Source organism: Oncorhynchus masou, chromosome 6, assembly GCF_036934945.1.
Source record: "Oncorhynchus masou masou isolate Uvic2021 chromosome 6, UVic_Omas_1.1, whole genome shotgun sequence".
NCBI lineage: Eukaryota > Metazoa > Chordata > Actinopteri > Salmoniformes > Salmonidae > Oncorhynchus > Oncorhynchus masou.
Genome location: NC_088217.1, coordinates 6,315,611 through 6,336,245, shown reverse-complemented (window position 1 = coordinate 6,336,245; position 20,635 = coordinate 6,315,611). Strand labels below are relative to the sequence as shown.

General features: G+C 37.9%; 1 protein-coding gene across 1 annotated transcript in view; it reads right to left on the bottom strand.

The window, feature by feature from the left end:
* Positions 1-1,406: 1,406 nt before the first annotated feature.
* LOC135541314 (arf-GAP with coiled-coil, ANK repeat and PH domain-containing protein 3-like) overlaps positions 1,407-20,635 on the bottom strand; it is a 203,998-nt gene continuing 184,769 nt past the window's right edge. Inside the window, exons 23-25 of the mRNA XM_064967473.1 lie at positions 17,937-18,047; positions 17,650-17,711; positions 1,407-3,936 (exon numbers count right to left, since the gene is read on the bottom strand). Of these exons, the coding sequence (XP_064823545.1) occupies positions 3,836-3,936; positions 17,650-17,711; positions 17,937-18,047 (274 nt within the window). The 3' untranslated portion in view covers positions 1,407-3,835. The remainder of the gene's footprint in view (positions 3,937-17,649; positions 17,712-17,936; positions 18,048-20,635) is intronic.

Genomic DNA, 20,635 nt, shown 5'->3' with positions numbered 1-20,635 from the left:
CAAAGCAAAGCGTGTAAAGTGTACAAATAGTCTATTTAGAGTTAATTTAACATCATTTTGTCATTCTAAATCGTTTTTTTCCTTCTTCTTCATAAGTAAAGGATCCGACTGAATAATACACACTAAATGTATGCATCTTATGTTTTATATATAACGTGAATAAAGGGCAATCAATGTTAGTTGTTAATTGAGGTGTGTCACTTGACCCAGAATGAGAATACTATTCAACTGTAATGATTATTGTTCTAATAGAGGCTTGTGGTATTTTGACGATATACAGACCTGTTATTCAGGGTTGATTTATAGGTTAGGCGAACACTATTTTCATGCTACTTTAATACTGAAGTGACTTTATCGTAGCATGTTAGGAGAATTAACGTGACCGGTTAGGAGGTTAAGATTAGGAAAAGGGTTAGGGTTAGCAAAAATGCTTTTCTAACCTAATGTGAAAATCCCTTTTTATCAAAAGTGGCGTGAAAAGAGTCTGTCTAGTGTAGGATAGGCTACTTCATGGTACAAGGTAGGAACCATGGTTTCGGTCTATGTTTCCCAGGGGACTAATTAGTGGTGAACATGCAAAGTGAGTATAAAACCACCTCTTTTCTGCAGGATGAGAGCATTTTCTTGTACCTGAAAGTGTGTTTTGAGGACTAAACTGTCTTTCTTGAAGATAATTATTTAGGGGTGGTTGATTGTACTAAGGTATATGTTGACTTTGATTATCGGTGTTTGTTTGTTCAACTTTGACAACATGTTTCAGACTGTTTTTCGTATAAATGGACCTTGAACCTTTAGTACGATACATTTTTCTTCTTCTCCTTCTTTTTCTCCTTCTTCTTCTCCTTCTCCTTCTTCTTCTCCTTCTTCTTCTTCTTCTTCTTCTTCTTCTCCTTCTTCTCCTTCTTCTTCTTCTTCTCCTTCTTCTCCTTCTTCTTCTTCTTCTTCTCCTTCTTCTTCTTCTCCTTCTTCTTCTTCTCCTTCTTCTTCTTCTTCTTCTTCTTCTTCTTCTTCTTCTTCTTCTTCTCTCATTAACAGTGATAGGATGGACAGTTTGGGTATGATCCTAGACATCATCATATATCATTCACTGGGTATGACATGGGTCATGTGTCGGCCTACAAAATTATAGATGACAAATCAAATGACCACCAGAGGGCCCTCTCTGCTGTCTTATTAAAAGCGTCTTACAGGGTTAAGTGTCACGCTCAAGGGCACATCAACAGATTTTTCACCAAGTCCGCTCTGGGATTCGAACCAGCAACCTCTCAGGGTTATTGGCCCAATTGCTACCTGCCGCCATGTATGATGTATACAGTCGGTGTGTCTAAATCATTGAACTGTATTAAATAATCCGAATCGAATGTAGAAGAACGACCAACAGACGTTTCAATTATTTTATAGCCCCATTTATTTCCACCTGTTTGTTGCAAAATTACAATTTGTCTGAATATATATATATATATACACACACTTTCTATCTTGTATATAGGACACATTTTATCTGTACTGTATGTGTATTTATTATGGATCCCCATTAGTTCCTGCCAATTCAGCAGCTACTCTTCCTGGGGTTTATTATGGATCCCCATTAGTTCCTGCCAATTCAGCAGCTACTCTTCCTGAGGTTTATTATGGATCCCCATTAGTTCCTGCCAAGGCAGCAGCTACTCTTCCATGGGTTTAATATGGATCCCCATTAGTTCCTGCCGAGGCAGTAGCTACTCTTCCTGGGGTTTATTATGGATCCCCATTAATTCCTGCCAATTCAGCAGCTACTCTTCCTGGGGTTTATTATGGATCCCCATTAGTTCCTGCCAAGGCAGCAGCTACTCTTCCTGGTGTTTATTATGGATCCCCATTAGTTCCTGCCAAGGCAGCAGCTACTCTTCCTGGGGTTTATTATGGATCCCCATTAGTTCCTGCCAAGGCAGCAGCTACTCTTCCTGGGGTTTATTATGGATCCCCCATTAGTTCCTGCCAAGGCAGCAGCTACTCTTCCTGGGGTTTATTATGGATCCCCATTAGTTCCTGCCAAGGCAACAGCTACTCTTCCTGGGGTCCAAACACATTAAAGCACATACATTACATATAAAACAAGAGATAAAACAGTACATCAAATAACATTATTACACCACTACATATCTACAGTACAAAATGTTTAATACCACCATACAACAATATCATAATGTATGCAGTGTGCATGTGTCTGTACCTTTGTGTGTGTCTGTACAAACAGTAATACATAATCAAGCATGAATTGAAATTGCTATTTTTCACTCTCCCTAACTAAGGGAACAATCGCCCAATAATAAACTAAATAAACCTAACGTTACTCCTTAGTCCAATGACCTTACATGTTCTGTTTAAAGGAGAAGTGGTTCTGGAACCCAAATCCAATCCAAACCTGAATCGATCCTCAATTGCAGTACGGTTCTAGAAACATGAATTCCCTCTAAGTAATTTCCCAAATGCAAAATACACAAAAGAAACACTGTACTCCGTTTTAACCGGTTTCAACACAGTTGCAGCCGACAGTATTTTTCAGTGACAACACCGTGTGTCATCTTCCATTTACACACAGATGTTCTGAGACGCAGATAACTAACTAGCACAGGTAGTCCACTCTGTCTTCCGTATGTTTTCCCTAAACTAGTGCTTAAATGGAGATACGACCGTGTGTGAACCCTATAAAAGGTGTGTATCAATTTAACCTTTAAAAATAAATAAAGATAAGGTCCTTATGCTTGCAAAACCGTACCGCAAACGATGCGTGTTAAATGTTCAGCCCGAGCGTCGCGACTCTTAACAAAACTTTCCCGTACAGTAGACGCCTTCGTCCAATGATGACTCTTGTGTGTAATGTAATGGAACTGAGAGCAATGATCGCGTGCTAGGAGAACACCAGGACACCCACTGAAATCTTTATATCAAAACTGATTGAAGAAAAATGGTGGTCTTGATGGTGGTGCTCTAACTAAATAGATCTGTCTTGATGGTGGTGCTCTACCCAAATAGATCTGTCTTGATGGTGCTCTCCCTAAATAGATCTGTCTTGGTGGTTCTCTACCTAAATAGATCTGTCTTGGTGGTGGTTCTCAACCTAAATAGATCTGTCTTGGTGGTGGTTCTCTACCTAAATAGATCTGTCTTGGTGGTGGTTCTCTACCTAAATAGATCTGTCTTGGTGGTGGTTCTCTACCTAAATAGATCTGTCTTGATGGTGCTCTACCTAAATAGATCTGTCTTGGTGGTGGTTCTCTACCTAAATAGATCTGTCTTGGTGGTGGTTCTCTACCTAAATAGATCTGTCTTGATGGTGGTTCTCTACCTAAATAGATCTGTCTTGGTGGTGGTTCTCTACCTAAATAGATCTGTCTTGGTGGTGGTTCTCTACCTAAATAGATCTGTCTTGGTGGTGGTTCTCTACCTAAATAGATCTGTCTTGATGGTGCTCTACCTAAATAGATCTGTCTTGATGGTGCTCTACCTAAATAGATCTGTCTTGGTGGTGGTTCTCTACCTAAATAGATCTGTCTTGGTGGTGGTTCTCTACCTAAATAGATCTGTCTTGGTGGTGGTTCTCTACCTAAATAGATCTGTCTTGGTGGTGGTTCTCTACCTAAATAGATCTGTCTTGATGGTGCTCTACCTAAATAGATCTGTCTTGATGGTGCTCTACCCAAATAGATCTGTCTTGATGGCGGTGCTCTACCTAAATAGATCTCAGGTGTAGGACACAGAGACTTGTTAGTAAGTCACTTCAGAGTCTGACTCAAGTTAGGAGTCTTTGACTACCTCAGGCAGTGGCTGAAGTATGTTTTGATGTCATCATGGACTACGTCTGGCAGTTGTTGAAGTGTATTCTCTTCTTTAGCTTCTCGGGCTGGTGGGACGCCATGAGCGAGAACTCCCGAAAGATGTGATATGTTGTGTTACCTGCAAGAGGGGACATTACAATCACAAGGGGGCGCCATTCGGGCACTGTGGCTCCCCAAGGAATAGAGTAGCTTTGGTCCCAGGCATTAGTGTGGCTGTGTGGGTTAGTGAAGGAACATACACTAACATCCTGGACCAGAGATAGAACTAGCAATAACTTGACTTGATCAGAGGTTCAGACAAGATCACCAGATAGCCCACAGATAATCTGTCACCCCGTGTGGTGTTAAATGAACCCCACTGGTTCAGAGATCCCAGTGTTAGTAAAGCACAGTATCAGGATGAGATCAGAACATCTACTACAGGAAAACTAGACAAACTGTCAGGTAATTATCAGGATTGTTTTCCATACTTCAGTATGGCACTGGTCTAAACGGATTGGACAGGTATAGATCTAATGCCCTACAGTAATGTTCTATAGTTCTAATGCCCTATAGTATTCTATAGTAATGTTCTATAGTTCTAATGCCCTACAGTAATGTTCTATAGTTCTAATGCCCTATAGTATTCTATAGTAATGTTCTATAGATCTAATGCCCTACAGTAATGTTCTATAGGTCTAATTCCCTATAGTATTCTATAGTAATGTTCTATAGTTCTAATTCCCTATAGTATTCTATAGTAATGTTCTATAGATCTAATGCCCTACAGTAATGTTCTATAGTTCTAATGCCCTATAGTATTCTATAGTAATGTTCTATAGTTCTAATTCCCTATAGTATTCTATAGTAATGTTCTATAGATCTAATGCCCTACAGTAATGTTCTATAGTTCTAATGCCCTATAGTATTCTATAGTAATGTTCTATAGATCTAATGCCCTACAGTAATGTTCTATAGTTCTAATGCCCTATAGTATTCTATAGTAATGTTCTATAGTTCTAATTCCCTATAGTATTCTATAGTAATGTTCTATAGATCTAATGCCCTACAGTAATGTTCTATAGTTCTAATGCCCTATAGTATTCTATAGTAATGTTCTATAGATCTAATGCCCTACAGTAATGTTCTATAGTTCTAATGCCCTATAGTATTCTATAGTAATGTTCTATAGATCTAATGCCCTACAGTAATGTTCTATAGTTCTAATGCCCTATAGTATTCTATAGTAATGTTCTATAGATCTAATGCCCTATAGTATTCTATAGTAATGTTCTATAGATCTAATGCCTTACAGTAATGTTCTATAGTTCTAATGCCCTATAGTAATGTTCTATAGATCTAATGCCCTACAGTAATGTTCTATAGTTCTAATGCCCTATAGTAATGTTCTATAGATCTAATGCCCTACAGTAATGTTCTATAGTTCTAATTCCCTATAGTATTCTATAGTAATGTTCTATAGATCTAATGCCCTACAGTAATGTTCTATAGTTCTAATGCCCTATAGTATTCTATAGTAATGTTCTATAGTTCTAATTCCCTACAGTAATGTTCTATAGTTCTAATTCCCTATAGTATTCTATAGTAATGTTCTATAGTTCTAATTCCCTATAGTATTCTACAGTAATGTTCTATAGTTCTAATGCCCTATAGTATTCTATAGTAATGTTCTATAGATCTAATGCCCTACAGTAATGTTCTATAGTTCTAATTCCCTATAGTATTCTATAGTAATGTTCTATAGTTCTAATTCCCTATAGTATTCTATAGTAATGTTCTATAGTTCTAATTCCCTATAGTATTCTACAGTAATGTTCTATAGTTCTAATGCCCTATAGTATTCTATAGTAATGTTCTATAGTTCTAATTCCCTATAGTATTCTATAGTAATGTTCTATAGATCTAATGCCCTACAGTAATGTTCTATAGTTCTAATTCCCTATAGTATTCTATAGTAATGTTCTATAGTTCTAATTCCCTATAGTATTCTACAGTAATGTTCTATAGTTCTAATGCCCTATAGTATTCTATAGTAATGTTCTATAGTTCTAATTCCCTATAGTATTCTATAGTAATGTTCTATAGTTCTAATTCCCTATAGTATTCTATAGTAATGTTCTATAGTTCTAATACCCTATAGTATTCTATAGTAATGTTCTATAGTTCTAATGCCATATAGTATTCTATAGTAATGTTCTATAGTTCTAATTCCCTATAGTATTCTATAGTAATGTTCTATAGTTCTAATTCCCTATAGTATTCTATAGTAATGTTCTATAGTATTCTATAGTAATGTTCTATAGTTCTAATTCCCTGTAGTATTCTATAGTAATGTTCTATAGTTCTAATTCCCTATAGTAATGTTCTATAGTTCTAATTCCCTTTAGTAATGTTCTATAGTTCTAATTCCCTATAGTATTCTATAGTAATGTTCTATAGTTCTAATGCCCTATAGTATTCTATAGTAATGTTCTATAGTTCTAATTCCCTATAGTATTCTATAGTAATGTTCTATAGTATTCTATAGTAATGTTCTATAGTTCTAATTCCCTGTAGTATTCTATAGTAATGTTCTATAGTTCTAATTCCCTATAGTAATGTTCTATAGTTCTAATTCCCTTTAGTAATGTTCTATAGTTCTAATTCCCTATAGTATTCTATAGTAATGTTCTATAGTTCTAATGCCCTATAGTATTCTATAGTAATGTTCTATAGTTCTAATTCCCTATAGTATTCTATAGTAATGTTCTATAGTTCTAATTCCCTATAGTATTCTATAGTAATGTTCTATAGTTCTAATTCCCTATAGTATTCTATAGTAATGTTCTATAGTTCTAATTCCCTATAGTATTCTATAGTAATGTTCTATAGTTCTAATTCCCTATAGTATTCTATAGTAATGTTCTATAGTTCTAATTCCCTATAGTATTCTATAGTAATGTTCTATAGTTCTAATTCCCTATAGTATTCTATAGTAATGTTCTATAGTTCTAATGCCCTATAGTATTCTATAGTAATGTTCTATAGTTCTAATTCCCTATAGTAATGTTCTATAGTTCTAATTCCCTTTAGTATTGTTCTATAGTTCTAATTCCCTATAGTATTCTATAGTAATGTTCTATAGTTCTAATGCCCTATAGTATTCTATAGTAATGTTCTATAGTTCTAATTCCCTATAGTATTCTATAGTAATATTCTATAGTTCTAATTCCCTATAGTATTCTATAGTAATGTTCTATAGTTCTAATTCCCTATAGTATTCTATAGTAATGTTCTATAGTTCTAATTCCCTATAGTACTGTTCTATAGTCCTAATTCCCTTTAGTAATGTTCTATAGTTCTAATTCCCTATAGTATTCTATAGTAATGTTCTATAGTTCTAATTCCCTATAGTATTCTATAGTAATGTTCTATAGTTCTAATTCCCTATAGTATTCTATAGTAATGTTCTATAGTTCTAATTCCCTATAGTATTCTATAGTAATGTTCTATAGTTCTAATTCCCTATAGTATTCTATAGTAATGTTCTATAGTTCTAATGCCCTATAGTATTCTATAGTAATGTTCTATAGTTCTAATTCCCTATAGTATTCTATAGTAATGTTCTATAGTTCTAATGCCCTATAGTATTCTATAGTAATTTTCTATAGTTCTAATTCCCTATAGTATTCTATAGTAATGTTCTATAGTTCTAATTCCCTATAGTAATGTTCTATAGTTCTAATTCCCTTTAGTAATGTTCTATAGTTCTAATTCCCTATAGTATTCTATAGTAATGTTCTATAGTTCTAATGCCCTATAGTATTCTATAGTAATGTTCTATAGTTCTAATTCCCTATAGTATTCTATAGTAATGTTCTATAGTTCTAATGCCCTATAGTATTCTATAGTAATGTTCTATAGTTCTAATTCCCTATAGTATTCTATAGTAATGTTCTATAGTTCTAATTCCCTATAGTATTCTATAGTAATGTTCTATAGTTCTAATTCCCTATAGTATTCTATAGTAATGTTCTATAGTATTCTATAGTAATGTTCTATAGTTCTAATTCCCTATAGTATTCTATAGTAATGTTCTATAGTTCTAATGCCCTATAGTATTCTATAGTAATGTTCTATAGTTCTAATTCCCTATAGTATTCTATAGTAATGTTCTATAGTTCTAATTCCCTATAGTAATGTTCTATAGTTCTAATTCCCTTTAGTAATGTTCTATAGTTCTAATTCCCTATAGTATTCTATAGTAATGTTCTATAGTTCTAATGCCCTATAGTATTCTATAGTAATGATCTATAGTTCTAATTCCCTATAGTATTCTATAGTAATGTTCTATAGTTCTAATTCCCTATAGTATTCTATAGTAATGTTCTATAGTTCTAATTCCCTATAGTATTCTATAGTAATGTTCTATAGTTCTAATTCCCTATAGTATTCTATAGTAATGTTCTATAGTTCTAATTCCCTATAGTATTCTATAGTAATGTTCTATAGTTCTAATTCCCTATAGTATTCTATAGTAATGTTCTATAGTTCTAATGCCCTATAGTATTCTATAGTAATGATCTATAGTTCTAATTCCCTATAGTATTCTATAGTAATGTTCTATAGTTCTAATGCCCTATAGTATTCTATAGTAATGTTCTATGGTTCTAATTCCCTTTAGTAATGTTCTATAGTTCTAATTCCCTATAGTATTCTATAGTAATGTTCTATAGTTCTAATGCCCTATAGTATTCTATAGTAATGTTCTATAGTTCTAATTCCCTATAGTATTCTATAGTAATATTCTATAGTTCTAATTCCCTATAGTTATGTTCTATAGTTCTAATTCCCTATAGTATTCTATAGTAATGTTCTATAGTTCTAATTCCCTATAGTATTCTATAGTAATGTTCTATAGTATTCTATAGTAATGTTCTATAGTTCTAATTCCCTAAAGTATTCTATAGTAATATTCTATAGTTCTAATTCCCTATAGTAATGTTCTATAGTTCTAATTCCCTATAGTATTCTATAGTAATGTTCTATAGTTCTAATTCCCTATAGTATTCTATGGTAATGTTCTATAGTTCTAATGCCCTATAGTATTCTATAGTAATGTTCTAATTCCCTATAGTATTCTATAGTAATGTTCTATAGTTCTAATTCCCTATAGTATTCTATAGTAATGTTCTATAGTTCTAATTCCCTATAGTATTCTATGGTAATGTTCTATAATTCTAATGCCCTATAGTATTCTATAGTAATGTTCTATAGTTCTAATTCCCTATAGTATTCTATAGTAATGTTCTATAGTTCTAATTCCCTATAGTATTCTATAGTAATGTACTATAGTTCTAATTCCCAACAGTATTCTATATGAATGTTCTATAGTTCTAATGCCCTATAGTATTCTATAGTAATGTTCTATAGTTCTAATTCCCAACAGTATTCTATAGTAATGTACTATAGTTCTAATTCCCAACAGTATTCTATATGAATGTTCTATAGTTCTAATGCCCTATAGTATTCTATAGTAATGTTCTATAGTTCTAATTCCCTATAGTATTCTATAGTAATGTACTATAGTTCTAATTCCCAACAGTATTCTATATTAATGTTCTATAGTTCTAATGCCCTATAGTATTCTATAGTAATGTTCTATAGTTCTAATTCCCAACAGTATTCTTTATTAATGTTCTATAGTTATAATGCCCTATAGTATTCTATAGTAATGTTATATTGCCCATCCCTGAAGCTGGAGTGAGTAATTCTTCTGACCAATCAGATCAGCACTTTTACTTATAATTGGGCAACAGATTAGAATTCGGCTGCCTGTGTAAACGCAGCCATAGTGGTGAACATCCTGACCACCTCGCCTGAGGGTTGATCCCCTAGAGATAGATAGAGGACTCATCTTTATATCTGTGCCATTAAAGGATCTGTGTCGTCATGGGCAGCGCCATTGAGGCAACAAACCATAGGAATCCCCACCCAGTTGACTACTTGGACTACTTTAAAATGGTGGAAGCACGGTGGAAGCCCTCAATGGTGCTGCCCATGCTAAAACAGCCTTTTGGCCTCTATCATTCTCTATGGTTGATCGAAATCTGCTCTGTTCGGTGTGCATCCCCTCTACTCGTGTTGAATACAGGCTTCCTATTGGTTCAGGAGCTCACAGGAGGCTACAATGAACACACAAGTCCCGGAACTCAAGAGGTTCACAGAATTCGATTCAAAATTCTTACAATAGGATCAGCAATGTGTCATATCATTCATCTGGAATCTGCTGTTCTGCCCCTGAACAAGGCATTGGGCCGGTAACCAAAAGGTTGCTGGAACGAATCCCCGAGCTGACAAGGTAAAAATCGGTCGTTCTGCCCCTGAACAAGGTAGTTAACACATTGTTCCTTGGCCGTCATTGTAAATAAAGGTTGTAAATAAATAATTAAATTAAATAAATCTTCCCTATGGCTGTGTTGGTTCCTACGAGTATTTAGTGAAGTATAACTATAAGCTAAGTGTAGAAACTATATCTCTTCGTTCTTATAGTGTTTTGGAGGTAAGCGTCTTAATTCATAATTAATCCATTGGGAGGCTCTGGGGTTTCCATTTTGATAACAACGAAAACAGATATTTATTTTCTCGTTCTCTGGTAAGAATAGCCAAAAGTGTTACTGGTGGGGTATAGGGGAGGGGGTATGTAGACAAAACATTTACATTACATTTAAGTCATTTGGCAGACGCTCTTATCCAGAGCGACTTACAAATTGGTGAATTCACCTTATGACATCCAGTGGAACAGCCACTTTACAATATTCAAAATAAAAAATTCAAAATAAAACCCAATGTGTTTTCAGTCCTGTGGTAAATACTAATGATTTGTAATGATTGTGAAAGCTGGGATAGAACGAGGTCATTGCAATCACCAAACCTCTGAAGCCTACTTCCTTCACAGCTGTCAATGTTTAGAAAAGCGTTGATCCATTGATAAGCAGAACAATATTATCACACAGTGGGAAGAGATAGATGAACAACACCAGTGAGGTCACCCAAGCAAACTTTCTCCCAAAGCAAGTGTGTTCGCGTGCGTGTTTTGTGTTTGTGTTTTGTGTTTGTTTGTGTGTGTGTGCACACCATTTGAAGAGAGATTGAGGTTCCTTAAATATATGATCGTGTACACCAGTAGGACAGAGAGATGGTCAGAGCTATCTGGGATCCCTGGGACATTCCTACCCTAAACCTAACCTTAGCCCCTACCCTTATCCGAACCTTAGCCCCTACCCTTATCCTAACCTTAGCCCCTACCCTTATCCTAACCTTAGCCCCTACCCTTATCCTAACCTTAGCCCCTACCCGTATCCAAACCTTAGCACCTACCCTTATCCTAACCTTAGCCCCTACCCTTATCCTAACCTTAGCCCTTATCCTAACCTTAGCCCTTATCCTAACCTTAGCCCTTATCCTAACCTTAGCCCCTACCCTTATCCTAACCTTAGCCCTTATCCTAACCTTAGCCCTTATCCTAACCTTAGCCCCTACCCTTATCCGAACCTTAGCCCCTACCCTTATCCGAACCTTAGCCCCTACCCTTATCCTAACCTTAGCCCCTACCCTTATCCTAACCTTAGCCCCTACCCTTATCCAAACCTTAGCCCCTACCCTTATCCTAACCTTAGCCCCTACCCTTATCCGAACCTTAGCCCCTACCCTTATCCGAACCTTAGCCCCTACCCTTATCCTAACCTTAGCCCCTACCCTTATCCTAACCTTAGCCCCTACCCTTATCCAAACCTTAACAACCCTTTCTTAACCCTTTCACATTTCAACTTCTGATTGGTTAGGGATGTCCCCAAGGATCCCCAACTTCTGATTGGTTAGGGATGTCCCCAAGGATCCCCAACTTCTGATTGGTTAGGGATGTCCCCAAGGATCCCCAACTTCTGATTGGTTAGGGATGTCCCCAAGGATCCCCAACTTCTCATTGCTTAGGGATGTCCCCAAGGATCCCGGATAACATGGACCACAGAGACAGACACCAAACCCCCAAGGCGAGATAGACCATGATGCATCACTCACTCTATCCCGAACACTATCCTTGCGCTTTACCTTCCTGCTGGTCCCCATGGCAACGCCTGTAGCAACGGAAGCAACAACAGTCGTCAGTTTATTCTTTTTCTCAGATAGCAGTCAACAAAACAGAACAAACCTTTGGCTGTGTCTTATTCCCTATACAATGAGTTTTCAAAACATTAAGAACACCTGCACTTTCCATTGCATAGACTGACCAGGTGAAAACATCTGAAACCCTACCTCTTCAAACAGTATCTTAAGTAGCCCAGTGGTTAGAGCATTGGGACAGTACCCAAAAGGTTGCCGGATCAAATCCCTGACCTGACAAAGTAAACATCTGTTGTTCTGCCCCTGAGCAAGGCAGTTAACCCACTGTTCTCCTGTAAGACAGACAGTTAACCCAGTGTTCCCCGGTAGGCAGACAGTTAACCCACTGTTCCCCAGTAAGGCTGACAGTCAACCCACTGTTCCCCGGGCGCCGAAGACGTGGATGTTGATTAAGGGAGCCCCCACAGCCCCTCTCTGATTAAGAGGGGTTGGGTTAAATGCAGAAGACACATTTCAGTTGTACAACAGACTATATATCCCCCTTTTCTCCTCACCTCGCTCCCCCCACCTCCCCATAAAATAAAACCTGAATCTTGCACCCACCACCCCCCCTTTCTAGCTCTGACTCTACAGACAGCAACGTTATTGAGGAAAAAAAATACTTTCTACGACTGAGATATGTGGTTGTCCCACCTAGCTATCTGGAGATAAATGTACTGACTATGACTGGTCCACCTAGCTATCTGAAGATAAATGTACTGACTATGACTGTTCCACCTAGCTATCTGAAGATGAATGTACTGACTATGACTGGTCCTCCTAGCTATCTGGAGATAAATGTACTGACTATGACTGGTCCACCTAGCTATCTGGAGATAAATGTACTGACTATGACTGGTCCACCTAGCTATCTGAAGATGAATGTACTGACTATGACTGTTCCACCTAGCTATCTGAAGATGAATGTACTGACTATGACTGGTCCACCTAGCTATCTGGAGATGAATGTACTGACTATGACTGGTCCACCTAGCTATCTGGAGATACATTTACTGACTATGACTGGTCCACCTAGCTATCTGAAGATGAATGTACTGACTATGACTGATATATGTGGTTGTCCCACCTAGCTGTCTGTAGGTGAATGTACTGAATGTAAGTCGCTCTGGACATGAGCATCTGCTAAGTGACAAAAATGTGAATCCAGGTGAAAGCTATGATCCCTTATTGATGTCACTTTCTAAATACACTTTAAATCAGTGTAGATGAAGGGGAGGAGTCCGGTTAAATAATTATTTTTAAGCCTTGAGACAATTGACACATGGATTGTGTATGTGTGCCATTCAGAGTGTGAATGGGCAAAGACAAACAAAAAAGTAGTGCACTATGTAGGGAATAGTGTGCCATTTGGGAAACAGACAGTGTATTTTTCCTCCTCAGAGAAGGAGACAGAAGAGAGTTGGGTAAAAGAAAGACCTCTCTGAGATGACCCGTTGATCTGGCTCTAGCTTCATAGGACTGCACTGTGCGTTGTTGAATGCTGAAGGTGTGGTGGTGGTGTGTTGACGGAGTTACAGTATAGACCAGTGAGTAACGTTCTCCCAACGTTCCAGTAACATTCCAACCGCAAAGTTACGGCAACGTTGAGAGAAGGGTTGTTTACAAGGAGAGAAGACAACAGGAATCAGAAATGAGGCAGATGCAGTCCAAGCAAGGTGAGGAGTTCATCAAGAGTTTCTTGGTTTTATTCTCTTTATGCATTTTTTTTAAAATCACCATCTCAGTGTTTCTAAAACCAAGGAACAAAAAGAAAGTTATTCCAAAGATATCCAAATGTAGAGATATTAATACAAGGATGTTTGTTTCCCCAAGTAGTACAGAGAGATAGCTATGTCACAATATTCCAAAAGAGTGCACAGATAGATGTTTGGAAGAAGAGAACAGAATCAGAACAGGTGGCACGGAACAGGCAGGGTTCCGTGGTGGAATGCAGAAGTCAGAGCAGGCAGTTTGAGTCAAGGAGTTAAAATTTTAAAAAGCGTTTTTATTTACAGCATTTTTGTTTGTTTGTTTGTTTGTTTAGAAGCATCCTTTAACCCCAATGTTAAAACAGTAAGAAACAACACCCACCACTTCAGCTGGGCTTGGTTACCACCCTATTCAGTCACAGTCCCTGGTCAAATATATTGACCTTATCACTCCCGTTTACTTTGAATTCAAAATACTTGCAGAATATCACCTGCTGCCACACTCTGGAAATAAAAAAACTATTGATGAAAATAATAATTGTTCTGTGACTATCTTCTTTTAAACATTTGGTAAAAACCCTGGCGAACACTGTTTCTACCACTTTATGTTTCACTGTACCATGTGTTATGAGACGTTAAACGCTGTATTTATGTCTCGCTGAAGTTAAACTGATTGATGCCTAACAACACTGTTGCACACATCCCTTTTCCAAAGTCTTTGGCAGAGAACAACAACAAAAAATCAAACTACTTTAGGACTTCATGCCAACGTAGTTGAGGAACAAACAGAGGTTGGCTAGCTAATGAAAAACAGTTCAACTCTATGTTTCATTAAAAAGGAAAAATAAATAAAATTGACAAAACAGTGAAGCTATAGCTGGTCCATAAGTGGACGTAGAGATGGCACAGAGGTCCATAGGTCTACCAAAGAGACAGGAGGAAGTTGTTTTAGGACATCACAGGAAGTGGCTGTACTGTACTGTAGCTCATGCTTTTTAACAGGACTGCACAGCACCATGAGGGGACAAATAGGAAACTATCATGCTCCGAATGCAGACAGCATTCTTGAACGCCCCCAAGAACTACGCAGCATTCTAAAACGCCCAAGAGTATATTCTAGAACGCGTACATACGTTCTAGAACGTTCCGGTCACAACCGAAAAGCATGCAGAATATAATGAGCAATTGAGCAATGATGACCGGAGAAGACAGTCAGTTGTAACCATAGAATTACAATGGGTTTTGATGATAATCAAATGGGTCTAGCTCTTCCTCTCCCTACCTACTACAGGGACAGTTACCAATGGCCCCTGATTCCCTCTGTCGCCATAAGTCAACCAAAGCACCACTGGTCTGGTCGTGAAGAAGATGTATTTATCAGTAAACACTGAATGACTGCAATCAAAAAAGGTTTGAAATATAGATATAGAAACACGTAATCACTAGAATGTCTACAAATAAATGACATTTTTCAACAAGTCTAGTACAGTAATTCTAGGTATAGATCAGTGGGAGCGTTGAAGGGACAGGGTTGATGAAACCCTTGTTTAGAACTGAAGCCAGAATGTGTGTGTGACACAATGACGCAAGACCAGACCACAACATATCCAGTCAGAAAAAAAAGTGAGGATATTGAAAAGTTTGAAAGATTTAAAATAAAAAATAAATAAAGGAAAATAATTTACAGAAACACATCAATTCTGTAATAATAATCATTATAGCACAAGTCCTCCGGGTTCAACGTAGGATTACAACATTCCAATAACTTCCCCCAAATTCCTCGGTTTTCCAGGAATCATGTATGGAAGATTCCGGATGTTTTTACTACCCTATTTTAACATAAATAAACCAATACAAAACAAAAAGACAGAAAGTCAACGAGCAAAATGAGAGAGCATGACGTAAACACGACAGCAACGATAAATAAAGCAACATGACTGTTAGGAAGCGAAAGTAGTTTTTTTTACATTAAGATATCATCGTAATAATAATGTAGCATTTAATCCTCACTCACAACAAAGCAGGCGTTTGTCTCTTTCTCCATCCATCAGTCCTTCGGTATTCTCCTTCGGTATTCTCATCACATTGGGACCAATTCACCCCTGCATCCGTCCCTTCCCATTACACACACAGTGAAACATGACGACCCCCCCCCTTCCCAGACTAACGCAGTGGACCTTCCCTGACCATGCCTATAGCAGCCACAACGACACCCATTCCATATCACTGTAACCTCATGCCATCGTAGAACAACAGTTGGAACCCTGCACATCGAGCCACTGAATGACATCTAACCTAGATCTCCCACAGAAGATATGAGGACAAAAGGCTTCCTTTTCAGACCAGCTTGAACCCTTTAAGGACCACGGAGTTATAGACCTACTGTAATCATGCCATTATTTCTAAATCGACAGATTCTAATTCATTATAACACAATGGGCCGCTGATAAATTCTTATGGTACTATCAAATTCTGGAATATAAACTACTGTAAAATGCTGAATAGAACACTATAATATAATGTTCTAAACTACTGTAAAATGCTGAATAGAACACTATAATATAATGTTCTAAACTACTGTAAAATGCTGAATAGAACACTATAATATAATGTTCTAAACTACTGTAAAATGATGAATAGAACACTATAATATAATGTTCTAAACTACTGTAAAATGCTGAATAGAACACTATAATATAATGTTCTAAACTACTGTAAAATGCTGAATAGAACACTATAATATAATGTTCTAAACTACTGTAAAATACTGAATAGAACACTATAATATAATGTTCTAAACTACTGTAAAATGCTGAATAGAACACTATAATATAATGTTCTAAACCACTGTAAAATGCTGAATAGAACACTATAATATAATGTTCTAAACTACTGTAAAATGATGAATAGAACACTATAATATAATGTTCTAAACTACTGTAAAATGTTGAATAGAACACTATAATATAATGTTCTAAACTACTGTAAAATGCTGAATAGGAAGGACACTGTAGAATAATATTGTCAAGACTGTGGAAGCTTAGGTCCTTACTGGTCAGAGAGGGAGGAAGAGGGAAGGTAATACATGGACAGGAAGGCCTACACTAAGAAAAGAAGGGTTCTTTAGCTATGTCCACAGGGGAACCTTTTTTGGTTCCAGATAGAACTATTTTGTGTTCCATGTAGAATCCTCTGTGAAAAGGGTTCTATAACGGAACCCAGACACGGGTTCTTCAAAGGGATCTCCTAATGGGGACAGCCGAAGAGCCATTAATGGTTCTAGATAGCACTTTGTTTTTCTCTAAGAGTGTACAGGAGAGGCAGGAAGTGTTGAGCAGTGTAGTGAGTAAACGGCCTGACAGTGAGAACCACAGACAAGACTATTAGGAACAGCCAGTTACACTGTGTTTCACTCAGTTTATAATAGGAACGGTGTGGAAAGCAGCTAGCGATGTGGTTAAAAGATCTGGATGTAGAAGAAGAAGAGAAGAGAAGCATATTGTTGGAAAGATAAAACGACGTTGTTCTGCGCTACGGTCAGTAGGGCCTTGTTGCTCTTAGACACAGATCTAGAATCAGCTTTACCCTCCACAAATAATAACCCTAACCAATTACGGAAACAAAGCAAAACTGACTCCAGACCAGTTTATCTAAGGGCAACTTCATCCTACTACTCTGCCCTGTATGATATGCCTCTATTTGCCCAGTTAGTAGTGGCTAATCTGTATTCGAAATTGCACCCTATTCCCTATGTAGTGCACTACTTTTGTAGTGGGCCCAGGTCAAAAGTAGTGCACTACATAGGGAATAGGGTACCAATAGGCCTCTGGGCAAATGTAGTGCACTACTTAGGGAATAGGGTGCAATTTGGGATACATCATGACTCAGTGGCGCCCCCTAACAGTAGTCTATGGTGAGGCAGATAAACTCCTGAATACATTTCCTGTACTGATGTTCAGTTGGGGAGCTGCTGGGGTATTGACCTGGCTGACCAAACGGACCCTCCGCCTCGCGCATCTCCTCGTTCATCCGTGCTAACCGCAACCTGGGAAGAGAGAGGGAGAGGTAGGAGAAGGGGGTAGGTTTGGTGGGGAGAGGTAGGGAAAATATATCGAAGAGAAACAGAAAACAGAATAATATTAACAAAAGTTTGGGTAACATTTTGTATTTATTTATTTCATATTTACATTTTAGTCATTTAGTGAGGCGGGGGGGGGATTATTTAAGATACTTTTAGAAGAGGTATCAGATGTTTTCGGTGAACACTTACAGTGTAACAATATCGGCGTTAGCGGCCTGGACAGCCATGCTCAGAGGGTCGTGACCTTCCTCATCCACCTCCGTCTGACAAGCCCCTCTCTTCAGGAACAGACACACTTGACTAAAGAGAGAGAGAGATGGATATATATTTATATATATATATATATATATATGTCTATATGTCTATATATCTAGAGAGAGATATAGATATATTCGCCCCATGGACCTCCGGGTCAAGGCTGGCTGCGACAGAGCCTGGGCTCAAACCCAGAGTCTCTGGTGGCACAGCTAGCACTGCACTGCAGTGCCCTAGACCACTGCGCCACCCGGGAAGCCCCTTGTTTTTAATCTGAGCCTAGAGGAAAGTCTTTGTCCTCAGGCCTGCGGTGAAGCCAAAGTCATTCCACTACCCGATAGTGGTAAAGCGGTCTTTACTGGTTCTAACAGCAGACCTATCAGCTTGTTGCCAGCTCTTAGCAAACTGTTGGGGGAAAAAATGGTGTTTGACCAAATACAATGCTATTTCTCTGTAAACAAATTAACAACAGACTTTCAGCATGCTTTTATAGAGAAGGGAACTCAACATGTACTGCACTGACACAAATGACTGATGATTGGTTGAAAGAAATTGATAATATGAAGATTGTGGGAGCAGTCCTGTTATATTTCAGTGCGGCCTTCGATATTATTGACCATAACCTGTTGAGAAAACGTATGTCTTATGGATTTTCAAACTCTGCCATATTGTTGATTCAGAGCTATCTATCTAATAGAACACAGAGGGGTTTCTTTAATGAAAAGCTTCTCTAATGTTAAACATGTAAAGTGTGGTGTACCGCAGGGCAGCTCTCTAGGTCCTCTGCTCTTTTTATTTTTACCAATGACCTGCCACTGGCATTAAACAAAGCCTGTGTGTCCATGTATGCTGATGATTCAACCATATACATGTCAGCAACCACAGCTAATGAAGTCCAGAACATCTTTAAAACTAAGAGCGTTGTATTTGGTACAAATCAAGTTCTAGACCTCAGCTGAATCTGGTAATGAATGGTGTGGCTGTTGAACAGGTTGAGGAGACTAAATTACTTGGAGTTACCTTAGATTGTAAACTGTCATGGTCAAAACATATTGATTCAATGGTTGTAAAGATGGGGAGATGTCTGTCTGTAATAAAGAGATGCTCTGCTTTTATGAAACCACACTCCACAAACAAAGTCCCGCAGGCTCTAGTTTTGTCTAATCTTGGTTATTGTCCAGTCCTGTGGTCCAGTGCTGCAAGGAAAGACCTCGTTAAGCTACAGAGTGACACGTTTTGCTCTTCATTGTAATCAGAGGGTTAATATAAATAGTATGCTGCCAGTCTCTCTTGGCTATGAGTTGAGGAGAAACTGACTGCATCACTTCTTATTTTGATTAGAAACATTCATGCGTTGGTTATACACACTCGGTAGTGGTACTCCGTGTATATAAGCAAGTTACCAGGTAAGTATAGTGGTTAGGGATGAATGAATGAATGTCTCTTACCCTGTGTCCCAGGTAGGTAGTGTGGTGTAAGGGTTAGGGATGAATGAATGAATGTCTTTTACCCTGTGGCCCAGGTAGGTAGTGTGGTGTAAGGGTTAGGGATGAATGAATGAATCTCTTACCCTGTGGCCCAGGTAGGTAGTGTGGTGTAAGGGTTAGGGATGAATGAATGAATCTCTTACCCTGCGGCCCAGGTAGGTAGTGTGGTGTAAGGGTTAGGGATGAATGAATGAATGTCTCTTACCCTGTGGCCCAGGTAGGTAGTGTGGTGTAAGGGTTAGGGATGAATGAATGAATCTCTTACCCTGTGTCCCAGGTAGGTAGTGTGGTGTAAGGGTTAGGGATGAATGAATGAATCTCTTACCCTGTGTCCCAGGTAGGTAGTGTGGTGTAAGGGTTAGGGATGAATGAATGAATCTCTTACCCTGTGGCCCAGGTGCACGATTTGTAATGATCAGGACGTTTTGACCTTTTTGCTTGCCCAAGTTAGAGTACCTCATGATAAGCTGCAGACCACACTATTTACCAAGAGGTTTTCTTTCATCTCTATTTTTCCTAGCTGTCCATTTACCGCCACAAACCGATGCTGGCACTAAGACCGCACTCAACGAGCTGTATCGGGCCATAAGCAAACAAGAAAATGATCATTCAGAGGAGGTGCTTCTCGTGGTTGGTGATTTTAATGCAAGGGAGCTGAAATCTGTTGTACCCCCATTTTTTTCACCTCATGCTAATCTACAGGAATGTTTCCTTTTTACACCATGCTAATCTACAGGAATGTTTCCTTTTTTACCCCATGCTAATCTATAGGAATGTTTCCTTTTTACACCATGCTAATCTACAGGAATGTTTCCTTTTTACACCATGCTAATCTACAGGAATGTTTCCTTTTTATCCCATGCTAATCTACAGGAATGTTTCCTTCTTACCCCATGCTAATCTACAGGAATGTTTCATTTTACCCCATGCTAATCTACAGGAATGTTTCCTTCTTACACCATGCTAATCTACAGGAATGTTTCCTTTTTATCCCATGCTAATCTATAGGAATGTTTCCTTTTTTACCCCATGCTAATCTATAGGAATGTCTCCTTTTTACACCATGCTAATCTACAGGAATGTTTCCTTTTTATCCCATGCTAATCTACAGGAATGTTTCCTTTTTTACCCCATGCTAATCTACAG